This window comes from Rutilus rutilus (genome assembly GCF_951802725.1).
Source record: "Rutilus rutilus genome assembly, chromosome: 14".
Lineage (NCBI taxonomy): Eukaryota > Metazoa > Chordata > Actinopteri > Cypriniformes > Leuciscidae > Rutilus > Rutilus rutilus.
In genome coordinates, this window is record NC_140219.1 from 5261573 (window position 1) to 5280817 (window position 19245).

Sequence of the window (19245 nt, forward strand, 5' to 3'; positions counted from 1 at the left end):
AAACAGATATTTACCGTAGATATTTGCCACTATATGGTTTCTACAAACATACAACAGAACAACTAAACAGTGCAAAAAATAATAATAATAATAATAATTAAATAATCAATATCTATTCAAATTTCTCAGTGTTATTTACAGAACGACGATTGTCACGTGCAACCTGTTACTTTTCTAATCGCTGTTCATGATTGACCAATCACTGTCGTTCCTCTTTACGGCATAATGCAGTTGAGATTGTAGGGGCTGATTTCTATTTGCGTCTTAGTTTTTACATATATGTACCAGACCTGAAATAGTGTAAAAATAAATATCGCTTAAACACAAGGGCAAAATAAAGCTCGTACTCTATTCAGTTGGAAACGCTGTAGATCAAACTCTCATTGGGCCTCCAGTCGTTCATCTGATCTCTCCTCCGCCATTTTTACGGCACTATTCTGCAGGAAACACACGCTAAAACACCGGCTCAGCTCTGAGCTCTCACACTCCCCACACACACATGATCCAGATCCCCGATCCCGCGGCTTTACCGGTGTTATGCTGAGAGATTCGGCTGGATTTGGACCGATCCTGCGCTCATTCAGGTAAGGCTTCAATAAGACACGCGCTCATTGGCCGCAGTCAGTCAGTATCAGCACTCAACAACAACCGACATCACACACACACACACGGTGACGGGAGGGAATAAAACACACTCTGACATGTCTGCATACACTCTTTAAGCACTTTAGCCGCGGCTTTATGTAAATAAACTGTAGTTAAAATCATATATGCGTATATATTTTTATATGAAGCTGTTGAGTAGTGTCACGTGATGTTGTTCAAACGTTTTTGTTGTTTACCTGCATCTGTTCCAGCTGTGTAACTAATGCTAACAGTGCATACACGTACCGTGGTAGCACCATGTCTTGTATATGTACTATAGTAATACTATAGTATTCTCTGAAGTCCGTTAGGATCATATAAGGAATTTCAGGAGACCCGTAAAGAGCATGTAAACATGGATATTTCACTCCAAAATGAAAAATAAAACTGAAGAAAATATATTTTGCAAAAAGAAAAATACCAATGATTGTCTTTAAAAAAAAAAAGTAATATTTGTTTATTTATTTATAATCTGTCTCTTTAGTCTATTTGTAGGCATGGTGCAAACACATTTCCAACCAAAAAAGGGTTGGCAATAAAATATTGATTCCTGAATCAAAATTATTGAAATCCTGCTTCTGTTTTATTTATTATTAAAGTTCACTACACACCTTGAATTGCATAATTCATATTAATTACATTTGAATTATTTCAGTTCGAGATAAACACAAGAATAATAATAGAAGAATAAAAAAACAAAAAAACATACTAAATGCTATATCTGCATCTTGATAAGCAAATAACACACATGTTAACACACATCGGTCAAAGGATAGATTTAAGGCTTTGCAGTAATTTACAGTCTTTATTTCGTTATTTCTTGTTGCTGTTAATGAAGGTAGTGACCTATTTTTATTTTAAAATAAGTAAAAGAAGGTTTTTGTGATGCCCGTTACATTTATAAAGAAAATTCCCGGATAAAGAATTTTCCATATATATACTACATACATTTATAATATACCACATTTTAAATTCAGCATCAATATCATAGAAACATAACACATCTTTTCCCTGAGTAGCATTTAACAAAATAAAAGTCAAATCACACCAAAATATTAAATACAATCATAAAATAAATGTACACAGTGCAATGTTTTCAAGTCAAAAACCTTGCAATCACCAGCCGTACAGGATAAATCTGGTGAACAGTTTTAAATTATACCTTTTAAATTTTTTTGGTAATACAAAAAAACACTGTTAAAGGCTTGAATTGAAACATTTTGACATTTTTCTTTTATTCTCTTTCTCTATTTCTCCTAGAGATGGAGGCCATTTATGGAGAGATGGAGGTGGAGAGCTGCTACACGCTTCTGGAGCTTCCTTCGCCCAAGAAGAAACGCAAGAGCAAAAGCAGCATGGAGAACTCCGACAAACCCAAGAAGCCCAGGTAGACCCTCATGGAGAAAGCTGAAGGCGGGAGAAGCGTTAACATCTGTAGTTGTTTGAGCTGCTCTAACAGCCTGTCTGCTGTCACAGGTCAGCGTACCTGCTCTACTACTTTGACGTGCATCAGAGCGTTCAGCAGGAGCATCCCGATCTGCCGCAGTCGGAGATCAACAAATGCATCAGCGACAGCTGGAAGAGGCTGAACGTGGCGGATCGAGGTTATTACCTGGAGAGAGCGCGCATGGAGAAAGACGGCGTCGACCCTGTAAGTCTGTCACTTTGAGAAGACCAATGTAAATGAATTTCAGCCAGGGCGGTGGAAGTTAACTGCATAGCTAAATATGGTTAATTCCATGACATTTGTCTATACGTTTTTACATTTTAATGTCATCTAATCTGACGTTAAAATCAGCATGAAACGGAAGTCTTTTCTTCTCTATTATGATGTATAAAAACTCGGTCAAGAATAAATGTTGGGCAGGATTTTGTCCGTAGGGAATTGATTGGATGGTTGTGGTTTGCTATTGGTGGAGCTCATGTGAGTGACAGGTCGCCCCGCCCTCACGCCAGTAAACACATCATCAGAGAAGAGAAGAGAAGAGATGAGCTGCAAGAGGGAGGAGAAGATGTTTTTATTAAAGATTAGTAGGCGCATGAATTAAAAACTAATAATAATGTGCACAGATGCATCATATAATAAATACTACAGTGTTCCGTAAAAAAATAAGAATGGTACATTTTTAGTTTTTAATTTGTCAAATTGTTTTCACTTAAGTATATATTGAAAATTAGGCCTATTTTCTTTTTAATTAATTAGATTAGATTCAATTTAATTGTCATTTAAACAATATGTGCGTGTATATAATTTCTAGATTTATTATACATTTTTAAGTTTGTATATATATATATATGTGTATGTATGTACGTATGTATATATATATATAACAATTTTCAGGTTAATTTTTGATATATATATATATATATATATATAAATTCACCTGAAAATTGTATATATATAGTCTTTAGATTTATAATACATTTAAGTGTGAGATATTTAAAATATTAAAATATATATATAATTTATAAATAATATATATATATATATATATATATATATATATGTGTATATATATATGTATATGTATAATAATTTTTTTAATAAAAAATTATGACCATAAATTTTACGTCTCTTTTCACAGAGCAGCCAATCAGCAGCTGCGTCGTCTCAGGACGTCCCAGGTTTCCGCAAGATCCTCCCGAGGGCGAATTATGTGCTCCTGCCCAAGACTTCTGCGGGAGGAGAGCGGGCCGAGGGCGAGAGCGACATGGATGCCCTCACGGACGGGGCGGTGGATGGAGCCCCTCGGGGCCCCGCTCAGGAGCCTCTGGTGTCCCCCATGACTCTGGGCAGTGAGGTGGAGCTCTCGGAGCAGTGCATCGCCATCGAGGCGCTCAGTGAGGACACAACCGCGTCCCACAATCCCAGTGACAGACTGACGAGTCTTAGGCAGGACGGTCACAAAGCTGTTACTCTGCTGATGAAGAGGGAGGAGTCTCGAGTGTCTTACGGTGACGTTGGCATAGCGATAGAGAATGGAATGGAGGGCGGGGCTTTGATGCCTCAGATCAAAGCAGATGCCACTCATCTAGTTGCCATAATACCCAATCAGGTGGGCTGTCAATCATCACTGCAACATTCACATTGAAACATAAAGCACATGAATGAAGGAGCCTTGATTAGCTAAACTAATGAATGTACAGCTTTAGTTAGAATTTTTTTTTCAAAATGATTAATATTTATTCTGTGCCATGTGTTTCTCAGGGCCTCGAGAATAAAGTGATCAGCACGGCCAGCCCAATAATGATGTTTCCGTTAATGAGCGCTATGAAACCAGAACCCAAACCCTCCTTTAAACTGGTCAGTAAATCATCTGCAGAGATGTGATGTTTACCTATTCATACAGATTTCCGTATTTTCATACCCGAGAAGTAATAAAAGGGAAAAAATGGCTTTTTCAAATGCATTTCTTTCATGCATGGATTGCTTGCTTCCGGGATGTGTTTCCGGGGCTCGTGGAAATGCTTCTCCACACAAACTTCATCTCTGCCTCTGCTCTGAGTTTGAGTGGCTGATAACGTGTATTTGAGAATGAGATCATCATTCATAAATCTGTTGCTGACAAAAGAGAAGCTTTAAAATTCTCCCTGATGTTTTTCTACAAAATAAAGGCTGCATGGTTTAATATAGACATAAATCTTAGTATTGTAATGTTATTGTTGTTCGGTAAATTAAAATGATTATTATTATTAAATACTTTTTTTTTTTTTTTTTTTTTTTACTGTAATTGTATTAATACAATAGCAATATATTTCTTTATTGATTTTTATTGTAATTTTAATTATAAATTATAATTTTTATAATAATAATAATTATTAAATACTATGTTATCTTGCAGTAATACTATTAATGTAATAGTAAAATATTGCTTTATTGAATTAATTTTTATAATTTAAAAGATAAAAACAAAAAAGAAGTAAACAATAATAATAATACTTTTTTTTTTTTTACAAACTGGCAGTAATAGTATTAATCCAATAGTAATATATTTCTTTATTGATTTAATTTGTATAATTTAAATTAATAATAAAAAAAATGATAATAATAATAAATAATGATAATAATAAAAAAAAATGCTTGTTTGTTGTTGTGTATACACATTGAATGTGTTTTTCCTTTATTGTCACAATACTGCATCAGCAAAAACAATAAGTAATACAATATTTATACAAATCTCTTCCTCAGAAGCATTATATTACTCCACTGCCTTTTAAATACATGTTTTGTTCATATATAATAAACCCGCAGTCCAGTTTTCTGTGCACAATGCATGAAATGAAAAGGTCAGTTTATGTTCTGTAACTCTCACACGTGTGTCTGTTCTCAGCCCATCAAATACACACGGAGAGGACGGGGCAACTGCACCACACCCGGGTGTGTGTTTTCATACGTCACCCGTCACAAACCGCCCCAGTGCCCTGACTGTGGACAACACCTCGGGGGGAAGTGGGTCGCAGCAGTGAGTCCTCAAACCTGTGCTATGAGTCAAGCTTAGTGGTGGTCGATACTCATTCAAATACATTCATACAATAGATGATCAAAGCATACAGTTAAAAATCCTAAACATCCATATTGTGGTTTTTTTTATGTCTCTTCTGCTCACTTAGGCTGCATTTATTAAAAAAAAAAAAAAAAAAAATATATATATATATATATATATATATATATATATATATATATATATATATAAATATATATATATAAACTGTTATTCCTGTGATCAAAGCTGAATTTTCAGCATCATAACTCCAGTCTTCAGTGTCACATGATCCTTCAGAAATCATCCTAATATGATGATTTGATGCTCAAACATTTTAATGCGTTCTTTCTGAATAAAAGTATTAATTACTATTAATTACTTGCCCCAAACTTTTGAATGGTAGTGTCTCACAGTTTCTACAAAAATGTAAGGCAGCACAACTGTTTTCAACATTGATAATAATCATAAAAGGTTTCTTGGGCATCAAATCATCATATTAGAATGATTTCTGAAGGATCATGTGACACTGAAGTAATGATGCTGAAAATTCAGCTTTGATCACAGGAATAAATTACATTTTAAAATATATTAGAACAGAAAACGGTTCTTTTAAACTTCCTGAACTGAAATATGTGGCTTTTGTGCTTAAATATTAATTTCTGATTATAATCATAAAGATAGAGGAATTTAAACCAAGTTGTATTTCCCTGTTTTACAGGCTAAGAGAAGCTCAGTTAAAAGAGACCCGTCTTCAGCAAAACAGTGTGACGACTCCAAGCCTCCAGATCACGTGACAGACCCCGATGAGACGTCGTCCAAAGACACAGAACACACGAGCGCGTCCGTTATTCCTCAGAGAAGCTCTTCAGATAAAGCCGAGGACGGCGGGACCGCTGCTGTCCGCAGGGTGAGCCGTAGAAAGAGAGAGCGGATGAATGCAGTGTCAGCTCCTCAAACACCTGATGGCGCTGGTGTCAACAGATCTGATGCTGAACACACTGCGGTCCTGTAAGAAACTCAATCACACACTTCTCACACTCTTACTGCAGAATACCGGGATGACCGGCTATATTGAACAAAATCTGCACTTTACAACATTATTTATTATGAATTTGTGTTTCTTTTTATATTTTAAATTTTCATTTTACTTCGTTTTAGTAATTTTAATGTGCTTATATCATTTCTATTAGTTTTTAAAATGTCTATTTCTTTATTATTTTATTTAGCTTAAATTGGCTGAAGGATTAAAATGATTTAAAAACTAAAACTGAAATGTAAAATGATTCATTTAAAATTCAAATTTTAAAGTTTTTTTTTAAGTTTTTCATGTAATATTTATATATATTTTTGTGTCTGCTTCACTGCATTGACCCGAAAACAATATTTAATAGTTTTTGTTTTCAGTTTAAATTTTGAGTGTGACATGAACATTAGCATCTATTTCTTGACTCATTATTTAATCAATTTTAACACAAAAGAATTTGATTAAAAATGCGAAATAACTGATAACTGGACACTTGCTATGAGATGATTTAACTACAGTGTAGCACATTACTGTATGAAATGTATATTATTGCATACGGTGTACTGTTTGCATACAATGTGAACGGCACAAGTAATGCATGTTTGATCATCTTTGTCTTCCTCATTCACTGCGACTCTCTAATGTGTGTGTTTGGTGTCGTGTGCTTCAGAGCGTTGGGTGGTGGGCATATTCAGGTTGTCGCGAGAGAGAAACACAGCAGTGTGGTTCAGAAACGCCGGATACGAGCTATCCTTCCAGCACCCGCCCACAACAGTGAGTCCGCCGTCATTTAAAAGCACTAATGAATCTGTAAATGAACTGCATCTGATGTTTACATGCAGCCTTTCTCTCATAGATGTGTCTGGCCAGTCCACAGTGGTGCAGTGGATCACGGTCCCCCCTGATAAAGTCAAAACTGACACGAATATCATCAGAGCTGGTGAGTCAAACACCAAGGAGTGATCTAATGATATTTCTGTTGGGTTGCATTCATCTTATCTTCATTGTTGACTCTATTAGTTGTGATATGTTGTGTTTGCAGTGAAACCGTCACCCAGTGAACACATGACCGGTCTGAAGCCCAGCACCCTCAAACAGCTGGGTCACATGATCACACCCAGTGCCTTAGAACAGGTGAGATTGCTGTACCCAACACTCTGAGATGAGAACAATAATAATAATAATAGTAATAATAACTATAGTAATGTTCATAATAATAATCTGAGAGAATAATAAAGTATTAAAAACAACAAGGAAAATAATAAAAATAACATTAATAATAAAATTAACAATACAAAATACAACAAAAATACAAAATAATAATAAAAATATTAAGACAGCATAAAGTAAGAACAAGAATAAGTAATAACCTGAGAAAGAGAAAAATATTAACAATAATAACAACAGTAACAGTACAAAATAGTAATAATAATATAAACGATAAGAATAAAAATAATCTGAGAGAAGAAAAAAATATTATAGTAATATTAATAATAATTATTAAAGCAATACAAAGTAATAATAATGCAAATATTCTGAAAGAATAAAGTGATAAAAACAAAAACAAGAAAAACAAGGATACAAAGAAAAATATGAACAATAATAATAACAGTAACATTAAAATAATAATAATGATAGGAGTGAATAATAATAATAATAATAACAACAACAATAAAATAACCTGTAAGAAAACAAAAAAAACAATAATAATAATAATAATAATAATCTGAGATAATACTTTAATCTAGAATAATAAAAATAGCAATAATGATAGTAACAATTCAATAATAAACAACAACAATAATAAAAACAACAACAACAATAATAATAATAATAATAGTAAAATACAGAGAATAAAAAATAAATAAAAACAACTACAACAGAAAGAATATATATATATATTAATAATAATCTGACATGATAATAATGATGATAATAATAATCTGAAATTGGTGTGTGTGATAGAATGTAAATGTGTTTGCCGGTGTGATTGTAGAAGCCGCTGACGGTCAGCAGTAACCAGTACATCATCACAGACAACGGTGTGAAGATCCTCTCCATGGTGCCCTTCAAGAGGAGCGCCGGATCCTCCCTAGTTAGTGTTACAGAACACACACTCTTCAACATCTTCTGTGTTTTCCTATGATAACTGTGATCATCAGATTACTAGTGCTGTGTGTGTGTGTGTGTGTGTGTGTGTGTGTGTGTGTTCTTCAGGCTCTGGGGTTGTCTACAGCGAGAGGTCGAGGTCGCTGTAAGAATCCGGCGTGTGATTACGTCTATAAAAACAGACACAAACCTCAACACTGTCCGACCTGTGGCTGCGAGCTCGCCAACAAACACGTCAAGAAAAACAAACTCACGGTTCGTTTCAGGCACACCGTATCTACCAGAACCAGTCGCTTTATTAAAGTTATTTAAGTAGCATTAATTAATGCATCGTTTGCAGTAAGAGTTTGGCAATGTTTCTTTCATTTCAAGAAGTGAACATGTTTTAGTTCACTCTTGGTGGACTGTTGGAGTTTGGCATTGTGAATGTACATTCAAACTAAAATGTATTCAGACACCTTCAGCATTTCTCACATTATCACAGTTTATTCGCTATAGTTTAGAAAATGGTAATAAAATATGACAAGAACTCAGAGTTATCAAATCTGTTGATATCTGACTGGTTTTGTCCGTCCTTCTGTCAGACGGTCTCACACATGAATTATGCTGAATATCTGTCAGCTGTTAAATTAATCTTCACAATTAGATAATACCAGTTTAGCTCAACCAATCACCAAGCAATGCTTCATTTTGTTTAGTCTGTGGTGTAAAAATGTCGCATTAGCAATTAAAGAAAACACACTTCAGCAAAACATGGACAGGTCAAAGTGTCTGAATCATTTTGGTCCCAAATTTTTATAAATGTTACTGGTAGTCACTGTATGAAGGATTTTTGGGTATAATATTTCACATTTTACTTTATTTTGCTCTCCTCACTTACATAAATGAACTATAGTGTCCTGCACCCACTAGTAAAACATATCAAAAATGATATCTGGTGTCTGAATAATTTTTGGTTTGACTGTATGTCTATAATACAGCGCAACTAAAATGGTGTTTTCCCTGATGAGTCCCACACTAATGAGTGTGTGTGTGTGTATGTGTTCCAGCCGTGCGCTGAGGATGTGTCCAGTTCTGCTCTTCTGTTGGACTGGTCTCAGGCTCTGAGCGGGTCTCAGAAAGAGCATCAGCGTCACTCCACCGTCAGCCTCCTGCGCTCGTGTCTGCAGTTCCCGGAGAGCGAGAGTGAACTTCAGGACGTGTTCAGACTCATTCACGAGCTCAACAGCCTAGAGGAAGAGAAACACACGCAGGAGAGCAGCGGCTGGCCCAGCTTCTACGAGTCTGCGGCCACACACTGCAGTCTGTGTCAGTGCGCACTGTTCAGAGGAGACCCGGGGTGAGAGGAACCGCACCGCATGGGGGTGTGCTGGAGGAATGGGTGGAATCGCTGGGAGATTCTCATGTTGTGTTGTTGTTTTGCGTTGTTTAGTTCAGTCGCAGGTTTGGAGGATTGCTGGTTGTTGACGGATCGTGTAATTCGTCCCGTCACTCTGCAGCTGAAGGTCTGTACCAATCTCCAGTGTCTGGCGATACACAGTTTCACAGACCTACATCCAGGTAAACACACACACACACACATTTTCTTGTTTAAATATACTTAAAGTAATTTGTTTTAAAATATTAGTTTAAAACTTTTACTTTGCCATGAAAGTAGTTTGTCATGTTCATTTATGCTTTTGTCAGACCAGACTCTTTTATCCTAAGCTTTTGTCTTAAGTAACAGACCGTAGAATATGACAGTTTGTGGTAATCACTCAGGGTTATTACCGTATAGTTAAGTAAAACTAGCTAAAACAGCTAGCTGCCATGGAAGCGTTTTTCATGGAAAAAAATTCTCAATTTCATTTTCATGTATTAAAATAACTAATATATATATATATAAAAAATTACACAAACAAAAAATTACTAAAACTTTAACTAGAATTAAAATGAAAACGAAAATATGAAAATAAAACCTAATTCAAAATAAAATAAAAATCTAGAAAAACGATATAGACGATTAAAAATAATAATAAAAATGACAGAAAACAAACCAAAATTAACAAACCTTTAACTAAAATAAAAATAAAATAAAAACTAATTCAGAATAAAATAAAAATTAATAGAAATTAATTAAACTATTTATACATATATTTTTAGTAAAATAACTAATAAAAATGACAAAACTCCGCAAAATGACCAAAACTAATTAAAATTAAGATGAAAAATAAAATACAAACTATATAGACAATTAGAAATAATAATAAAAATAACAGAAACACAAAATTGTTAAAACTTGAATTAAAATAAAATAAAAACTAATTCAGAATAAAATAAAAATTGATAAATCTATAGACATATAAAAAAATATATAAAAAAAAACATATTTTAAAAACCAAAACCTAATACAAACGCACTACAAAATGACTAAAAGTTTAACTTAAATGAAAAAGAAAACAGGAAATATGAAAATAAAAACTCTTTCAAAATAAAAACTATAATGCTATCTGAATGATACTGAAATAACACTGTGCTGTATCGTCTCTCGTAACTCTGACAATGCAACATGTATTACTGCAGGTTCTGTGTGTTTGTGTGTTTCTCAGGTGTGTTTAATGTTGGCAATAAACTGCTGGTGACGCTGGATTTGTTCTTTAAGATGAGACATCAGATCAGACTGGGAGACGAACCTGCACATGCTGCTCTCAGTTTAATCAACCACTCACTAACAGGTGCTTCATCATCATCATCATCATCTTCATCTCTCACACACCGCACGTGTGCGTGAAGTTTACCGTGCCTCTTTGTGTCTCGTGCAGACGCTGTGTTGAGCTCGGAGCAGGTGTCACATGTTCAGGATCTGTTCTGCAGCGGTTACTGGGCGTTTGAGTGTCTGACGGTTCGAGACTACAACGACATGATCTGTGGTGTGTGTGGCATCGCACCCAAACTGGAGATCGCGCAACGCAACTCCAACAACACTTTACTGCTCAAAAACGTGGAGGTAACGCCAATGAAGTAACATTTACAAACTCAAAATGAAAATGAATCATAAATAAGTTCATGTTGAAGCACTAAAATTACTCAAACTAAAATAAATATAAATTAAAGCTGAACAGAACAAACTAATAAAAATGACAAAAGCATATAAAATGACGACAATTAAAATATGAAAAAAAACAAAAAAAAACACTGTGATAGTCTAAAACTCTCAGTAAATGAACACTGGTGTCACGGGTGTTGTAGTTCACGTGGCCTGATTTCCAGGCACCGGATGAGGTGCACGTCGATGAGTTTTGGCTGACGATGGAGAACGAGGCGCTGGAGCAGGCGGTGTTTCCCTCCAGTGTTCCTCTCACACGCTTCGACGCCTCCATCATCGCCCCGTTCATCCCTCCGCTCATGAGGAGCACGGTGGCCATCAACACGGAGAAGGACAAGATCGCCTCTGACACTCAACACAGAGGTACAGACACACGTGTTCAATCCTCTGCTGCTGCTCGTGTTAAAAAACTATTTAAATGAAATGAATGTACTATATTTTAGTTTGATAATGTTTTTTTTTTTTATATTGTTTGATACTAAAGTATATTTATGCAATAGTTATTACATTTATTCACTTTTTGAGCGTAGACCTGAAAATGACGTTTTCAACTTAAACTTTCATAAATCTTGAATGCTTTGGAGCGCAGACTTAAAGGGATAGTGCACCCAAAAATGAAAATTCTGTCATTAATTACTCGCCCTCATGTCAGTCCAAACCCGTCAGACCTTCGTTCATTCTTTTGGATGAAATCTGAGAATTTTCAGTCCCTCCACTAGGAGCAACGGTTTAACCTCAATTTTATGAAGTGCTTTGTTTGCGTAAAAAAACATAATTTACCTCTATATAGGTTAAACCACTGGAGTCACATGGATTACTTTAATGATGTCTTTCCTATTGTTCTGAACCTTAAATGTGTAAATTGCGTTGCTCCCAATGGAGGGACTGAAAGCTCTCAAATTTCATCAAAAATCTCCTCATTTGTGTTCCGAAGATGAACGAAAGTCTTACGGGTTCGGAACGACATGAGGGTGAGTAAATAATGACAAAATGTTCATTTTTGGGTTTAAGTTTTTTTTTTTGTTTTTTTTTTTTTACACTTGGCAGATTATTATGGAAGCTTGTTTCCGCCACTGAATAATAAATAAATAATAATAATTGCGATTTAATAATAATAAACCCGACTTTTTTTCTCACAATTGCGATATATCAAGTCAGAATTGTGACTTTTTTTTTCTCACAATTGCGAGATATGAAGTCAGAATTGTGAGAAATAAAGTCGCAATTCTGAGAAATAAAGTCGCAATTGCGAGATATGAAGTCAGAATTGTGAGATATAAAGTCGCAATTCTGAGAAATAAAGTCGCAATTGTGAGATATAAAGTCGCAATTCTGAGAAATAAAGTCACAATTGGGAGATATAAAGTCGCAATTCTGAGAAATAAAGTCGCAATTGGGAGATATAAAGTCAGAATTGCATGATATAAAGTCGCAATTGCGTGTTATAAAGTCAGAATTGTGAGATACAAACTATTCTGAGGTAAAAAAAAAAAAAGTCCGGTCTTTTTTTCCCTTAGAATTGGACTTTATATCTCATAATTGTGAGTTTATATCTCACAATTCGGAGAAAAGATGTCAGAATTGCGGGATATAAACTCGCAATTATGTGTTATAAAGTCAGAATTGCGTGATATAAAGTCGCAATTGCGAGAAAAAAAGTCAGAATTCTGACTTTATAACACGCAATTGCGAGTTTATTTCACGCAATTCTGACTTTATATCTCGCAATTCTGACTTTATATCTCGCAATTCTGACTTTATAACACGCAATTGCGACTATTTCACGCAATTCTGACTTTATATCTCGCAATTCTGAGAAATAAAGTCAGAATTGCGAGATGTAAACTCGCAATTGTGAGATAAAAAGTCGAAATTATCTTTTAAAATGTTTTATTTTGTGGCGGAAACAAGCTTCCATAGATTATTGCTAAAGTGAAAAAAAAGGTTTTAAAAAAGTGAACGTAAAAAGTTATAGAATTTTACGTTTATTGTCAAATTTAAAATTTAAATATGAAATATATATTTTCCAAAACAAGTTTTACTCTAAAACTGCGAGAAAATCAAAGCCATAAATCTAAACAAGTTGTTTCCCAAATTTGAGCTTGATATCCTTCAGTAAGATTTTGTTTGGTCGCAGTACCAAACGTTTCCACTAGGTGAAAACGTTTCCCATTCATTTCCAATGCGATGTGACTATTTTTTTCAGAACCATTTAACCTTTTCAAATCATGTCCATGATTTTTTTTTTTTTTTTTTTTGTGTTCACATAGCAAGTTTACCAAGTTTCGTACCATTCAGATAAAGTAACAAAAACGACAACAAGAAATTCGGTCCAGAATGACTGAAGAGCACAAGAAGGGAGAAGTGTCTTGCTTTATAGTTCACTCGACTTTTACATTTACATTTATGCATTTGGCAGACGCTTTTATCCAAAGCGACTTGCATTGCATTTCAAGGTATACATTTTACATTCTTCTTATCAGTTCTTTTTGCAACATCGAACTGTGATTTCTTCACAGTTATTGAACTGAATCAACATGAATCAGCTGACTCGAGCTGAATAATGACTATTGTCTTCTGTAGTCTCTTATCCGATGAAGTTTGCATCATTAATTTGGCTATTTTCCTGTTTTTTTCTGTGAAGCTGATTTGAAAAAATCTAATATTGTATAAAGCGCTATAAAAATAAAGGCGAAAGGTGAAGTGTCTGATTCCTAAAAGCTGTGACCTGAAAGCTTATAGCTTGATTTAAGCATCATTCTGTGTGTGTGTGTGTGTGTGTGTGTGTGTGTGTGTGTGTGTGTGTGTGTGTGTGTGTGTGTGTGTGTGTGCGCGTGTTTCAGGGGACCCGTCAGCCCTGGTGCGTCTGATCCACGAGGGTCTTCTGATTCCCGATCGGATGGATCTGCACAGTGAAGAGGAGCTCAGGGACGTGCTGGAAAAATGTGGGATTCCTCCTGCAGAAGACAGTGCAAAAGTACACGGCAAAACACGTCTAGATGGGAATATTTCATAAACTTCTATTGCTTATATACTGAGCTAATTATTAAAAACTTAAGCCTAACAGAAAACTTTCTGCATTTTTACAATAAAAAAAATAAATAAAGAACTTTATTTCATAGTGACAACTGAAAGAAGCATTTAAAACATGTAGAGAATGGGCTTCTGGTTTGGTTTGACAGGACGGGCTGCTGGAGTCGGTGTCTTTGCTGTATTCACAAACACAAAACGGACTCTGGACGGGACGTCAGCCACAAGCGCTCATGACGGCAGGCAAGATCAGTAAAGTCTGTCCTCATCAGGTACACAGGACTCACTCTTATAAACGTTCGTGATGATGCTGAGTTCAGATGAGCTGATGTCTGGTCTCTGGTCAGGTGGTTTGCGGCTCCAAGTATATTGTGCGTAGAGAGAGCGCTCGAGATCACCTGGACCTGCTGCTGTCCTCGCGCTTCTGGCCGCCGGTGTACGTCACAGACTGTGCCCAGAAGGTGGCGCTCTGCACTGACGTATTATACCCGGAACTAGCCTCACAGATGTGGGAGAAGAATCAGGGATGTTTTTCTGATCCCACTACAACACCACAGGTGACAGATTTAAAGGAATAGATCACACACAATTTTTTTTTTTTATTATTTATATTTTAAGTACAGTATATGTGTAATATATATATATATATATATATATATATATATATATATATATATATATATATATATATATGCATCATAATGCATTATTATTTTTATATAATTATTATTAAAAAGTTAAAAACATATTTATTTTTATTATTATTATTATTTATTTATCCCAATGTCATTCATTGCTTCCATGAAACAAAAAAAGCAAAAAAGAAATTAAAATTGTAAAAGAATTGTTAAACATTTATTTCAAAGGTTTAGGAAGAAATAAATTATATATCCATCCTTATTTATTCATTAAAAAAAACCTAACATTTTTAAGAAATTCTACACAATTTTATTTCATCTTAGAGTGACAACTCCAAAAAGGACATTAAATTACCAAACATTACACTGATTAATTATTTAGATATTTAAACATAAATATAACAATAATTATTTTGATTATTATCACCCAATGTAATTGTATAATTTGATGATAATATTATCATAATTATTTTTTCATAATTATTAAAAACATTTATTTTTATTATTATAATTAATTTTTTTATGTCATTCTGCTGTGATTTCTTCAATGAAACAAAAAAAGCAAAAAAAAGAAATTAAAATTGTAAAATAATTTTAAGCATTTATTTCAAAGGTTTAGGAAATAATACAGTAGTCAACATTTGAAGTGGATCAAAACCGTTCGTCAAAGTTATACATACCCGTTCTTGTCTTAGGACAACTTGGATGAACTTTTTTGATCTTATATAATATATTCATTCCTAAACCCTCATATATTTATTTCAAATGTTTAGGAATTTATTATATTATTTATTATTATATATATATATATACTGACAACTCCAAGAATGACATTAAATTATCAGAAATTAGTCCATTTATTTCCAAAAAGCTGCTGTTTTGTGTATAAGTGCTGATAAAGATTTCAAAACAACTGATTGTCTGTTGAACATGTCAGTCTCACAGCTGTCTTCTTCTCTTTCTCAGTACGTGTCCTGCTCGGAGCTTCAGGATCAACCGTACAGCTTAGATCTCACAGCAACTGAATCAAACCCTCATCTGCACCCGCTCACCAAATCCTCGTCTCGCTGGATAGTGCGACCCGACAGACCCGACTCCCCCCACGACGCCCAGCACGCCATGAGCCTCTGCAAAGAGCTCGAGCCTTACGCCGGCCTCGTCTCCGAGATGTGGGACCAGTCCGAGGGTGAAACCAGCAACAGCGACCGGCGTAAGGCTCTAGTGTTCGAGAACGCAGCGTATTACTACCTCTACAACAGATTACTGGACTTCCTGAGCAGCAGAGACATCGTGAACCAGCAGATCGCAGAGGTGTTGAGCGCGTGCCAGCCGGGAGAGGTGGTGATGATCCGGGACGCCCTCTACAGGCTCGGGGTGGCACAGATCAACACTGACCCGGAGGAAGAAGAACTGGACAAACACTCAGATGGACTTGTGTTTGAGGAGGTGATGCTCGACTGAATCAGGGACGACAAACACAAGCCGGAAATGTGCCTGGAAAATGACTTCAGGTTTTATTTAAGAGATGGTGTGGAGAGAAACGGAAACTGGGAGGAATAATTCATGCAGAAATAAACTCTGTCGTTATTTATTCACCTGCATTGTTGTTGTTGGTGTTTAATCTGGAAATGTGGAGCACAAAATTATCTTTAAAGCAGCTCTTTTTCATACAACAAGAGTCTCTTATGATTTCAGAAGAACATGAATACAGCACACATTTACTGTGATGATACAAGATACTAATCTTAAAGCAGGGTTTCTCAAACTCAGTCCTGGAGGGCCACTGTCCTGCACAGTTTAGCTCCAACCCTGATCAAACACACCTAGCTGTGAGTTTCTAGTGATCCTGAACATAGATATCATATATAAACGCTAGATGTCTTATGGCGCAGTCACTTCCGGCATCATCGTTCGGCCATCTTGTGACAGTGCTCTGTGCATTAAGGTGATCAGCACGCACACAAATCCTCTTATCTCGCTGAAATCTTGACGGATTTACAAACGGTTTGGTTTCTTACAAACGTTATTAACGTGGCTATAATTCCGAATGCTTGAAAATGTATGTTATAATTTTTCATATGTATGCAGTGTCATAACTACATCTCTGATGTTTATAACAAACCAAACCGTTTGAAAATCGGTAGAAAAATGAGCAAGTTATGGTTATTTAAAAGTACATGCACCATTGAAGTAGTGAGCGAGTACACTGTCGCAAGATGGCCGCCACGTGCGGACGTCGACCTCCATTGGCCAGCAGTGCGCACGAGACATCGAGCCTTATATGATATCTATGATCCTGAAGACATTGATTAGCTTGCTCAGGTGTGTTTGATCAGGGTTGGAGCTAAACTGTGCAGGACAGCGGCCCTCCAGGACCGAGTTTGAGAAACCCTGTCTTAAAGGGACAGTTCACCCAAAAATTAAGATTCAGTTGTTTCAAACCTGTATGAGTTTATTTATTTTTCCATACTATGGAAGTCAATGGGGCCAAACAACTGTTCGGTTGCTCATATTCTTCAAAATATCTTCTTTTTAGTTCAACAAATGATGACAGATTTGGGTGAACTATCCCTTTAAGATTTACATATTTAAATCATACAATTTCAATCCGTTTGGATTTCAGTGTTAACAAATACAGTTAATTAGTTTAACTAACAAAATGTGATGCATTTTATCATTCATTAATGAATGAAACTGCATTTCTTTAAGTGAATGTGATTTAAATACACAATAACCATATTAGTATTTATACATCATATTTATTTATGAAGATAAATATTTATATATTTATTATTAATATTTACAGTTTGTTTCTATCTGAAATTTTAACAAAATTAAATATTGCTCGTTCCACAGCTAGCCGTATTTTACTTTTCAATTACTTTTCAATTAATTATTTTCGCAATCAGCAGATTTATGCTGATAAATGCGTTTTGCGAATATGATAATTGAAGTAAAAATCAAATAGTTGCAATTAGTTAATAATAAACTATACCATGACCGTTCCATTCATGTATGACTGAGAAATATGCATTACATTAAGTTTATTAGTTTGTTAAAACGGTGAAATCCAAATGGATGGATATTTTTATACGCAATTAAAAATTTACACCTACATATCATTTTTTGTGTATGTTGCTTTTTAAAGCTTTAAAGGCCGTATAAATCATCACTCACTTTCATTGTGTGGAAAAGAGCAGCGTGAACATGTACTTTTGTGTAAAAACACAAACACGTTTGGAAGGACATGAGGGCGAGTAAATGACGCCGGCAGCCTCATTTTCCTTAACCTCCCAGCGTGTCTCTGAATCCTGATCTTCTGACACGTTAATGATTGTAAATAAGAAGAAAACAGAAAAGCGAAACCCACTACAGGTGGAAAACCGACAGTATTTATTTTCATTTCATATTTTGACAGCTTTTTTCATGCATAGAAAGACTCTTTGACATGTTACAGTATTTATTCGGAGTGCATTTTGATCTGTCCTAACAGAATCGGACTGAGATATTGAAGTTCGTGTTTGACTTGATCACTGGAGCAGCAGCTGGCATTGAGTGACCTCACACTCGCGCTCAATAAACTGTATTTTCACTGATGAAAACAAGATCACCTGACATTTTCCTGCTTTATTAGTAGCTTTCAGTAGCGAGAAACACAAAAATATACAGCTCTGCAGATATCCAAGGTGCAGAATTCATTAATGAGAGCATCAAGGAAACTATTAATAAACTTCTAGATAATATACATGTAGATAAACACTGAGAAAAGACATCATTCTGATTGAGAAATCTCATATAATTCAACTATAAATGTAAAAAAAAAAACAAAGATATAATATAAACATAAACATGGCAGTTTGTGCTTTGAGAAAGAAAACATCAAGTTAATCATATTTTTCTAAGCAACCTAAAGTTACTCTGGCAGTGTGTGTCTGATGCTACGATGCTAATATATGCTCTGAGAACCAGTGCAAACGTTAAACCACAGATTTTTCACAATGTTTGATGAAAGTAAGAAAGTTTGAACACAACGTGACATTCAGCTTAAAACATTTCCACCATATACATGTATTTCCTTCACACCAAATGATCAAAGAGGAGTTTACAAATATCTAATTCTTAAAGGGATAGTTCACCCAAAAATGAAAATGCTGTCCTCATTTACTCACCCTCATGTTGTTCCAAACCTGTATGACTTTCTTTCTTCTGCTGAAAGCAAAAGAAGATATT

At 35.1% G+C, this 19245-nt stretch overlaps 1 protein-coding gene across 1 annotated transcript; it reads left to right on the forward strand.

The window, feature by feature from the left end:
- The first annotated feature begins 170 nt into the window (after positions 1 to 170).
- hmgxb3 (HMG box domain containing 3) lies at positions 171 to 19017 on the forward strand. Its single transcript, XM_084430596.1, has 21 exons — positions 171 to 584; positions 1906 to 2032; positions 2122 to 2296; positions 3231 to 3701; positions 3854 to 3949; positions 4977 to 5108; positions 5848 to 6137; positions 6824 to 6927; positions 7010 to 7093; positions 7196 to 7287; positions 8150 to 8248; positions 8371 to 8517; positions 9312 to 9601; positions 9695 to 9822; positions 10851 to 10976; positions 11064 to 11248; positions 11491 to 11710; positions 14191 to 14324; positions 14530 to 14649; positions 14725 to 14934; positions 15982 to 19017. Exons 2-21 carry the CDS (start codon positions 1908 to 1910, stop codon positions 16474 to 16476), a joined length of 3723 nt encoding a protein of 1240 aa, XP_084286722.1. The 5' UTR covers positions 171 to 584; positions 1906 to 1907; the 3' UTR covers positions 16477 to 19017.
- Positions 19018 to 19245: the final 228 nt, after the last annotated feature.

Excerpts from the sequence above, each read along its gene's own strand:
- hmgxb3 (XM_084430596.1), top strand. The coding sequence starts at position 1,908 with ATGGAGGCCATTTATGGAGAGATGGAGGTGGAGAGCTGCTACACGCTT. Across the intron at positions 3,702-3,853 it reads TTGCCATAATACCCAATCAG|GGCCTCGAGAATAAAGTGAT; the intron begins GTGGGCTGTCAA and ends TGTGTTTCTCAG. Across the intron at positions 10,977-11,063 it reads AATCAACCACTCACTAACAG|ACGCTGTGTTGAGCTCGGAG; the intron begins GTGCTTCATCAT and ends TGTCTCGTGCAG.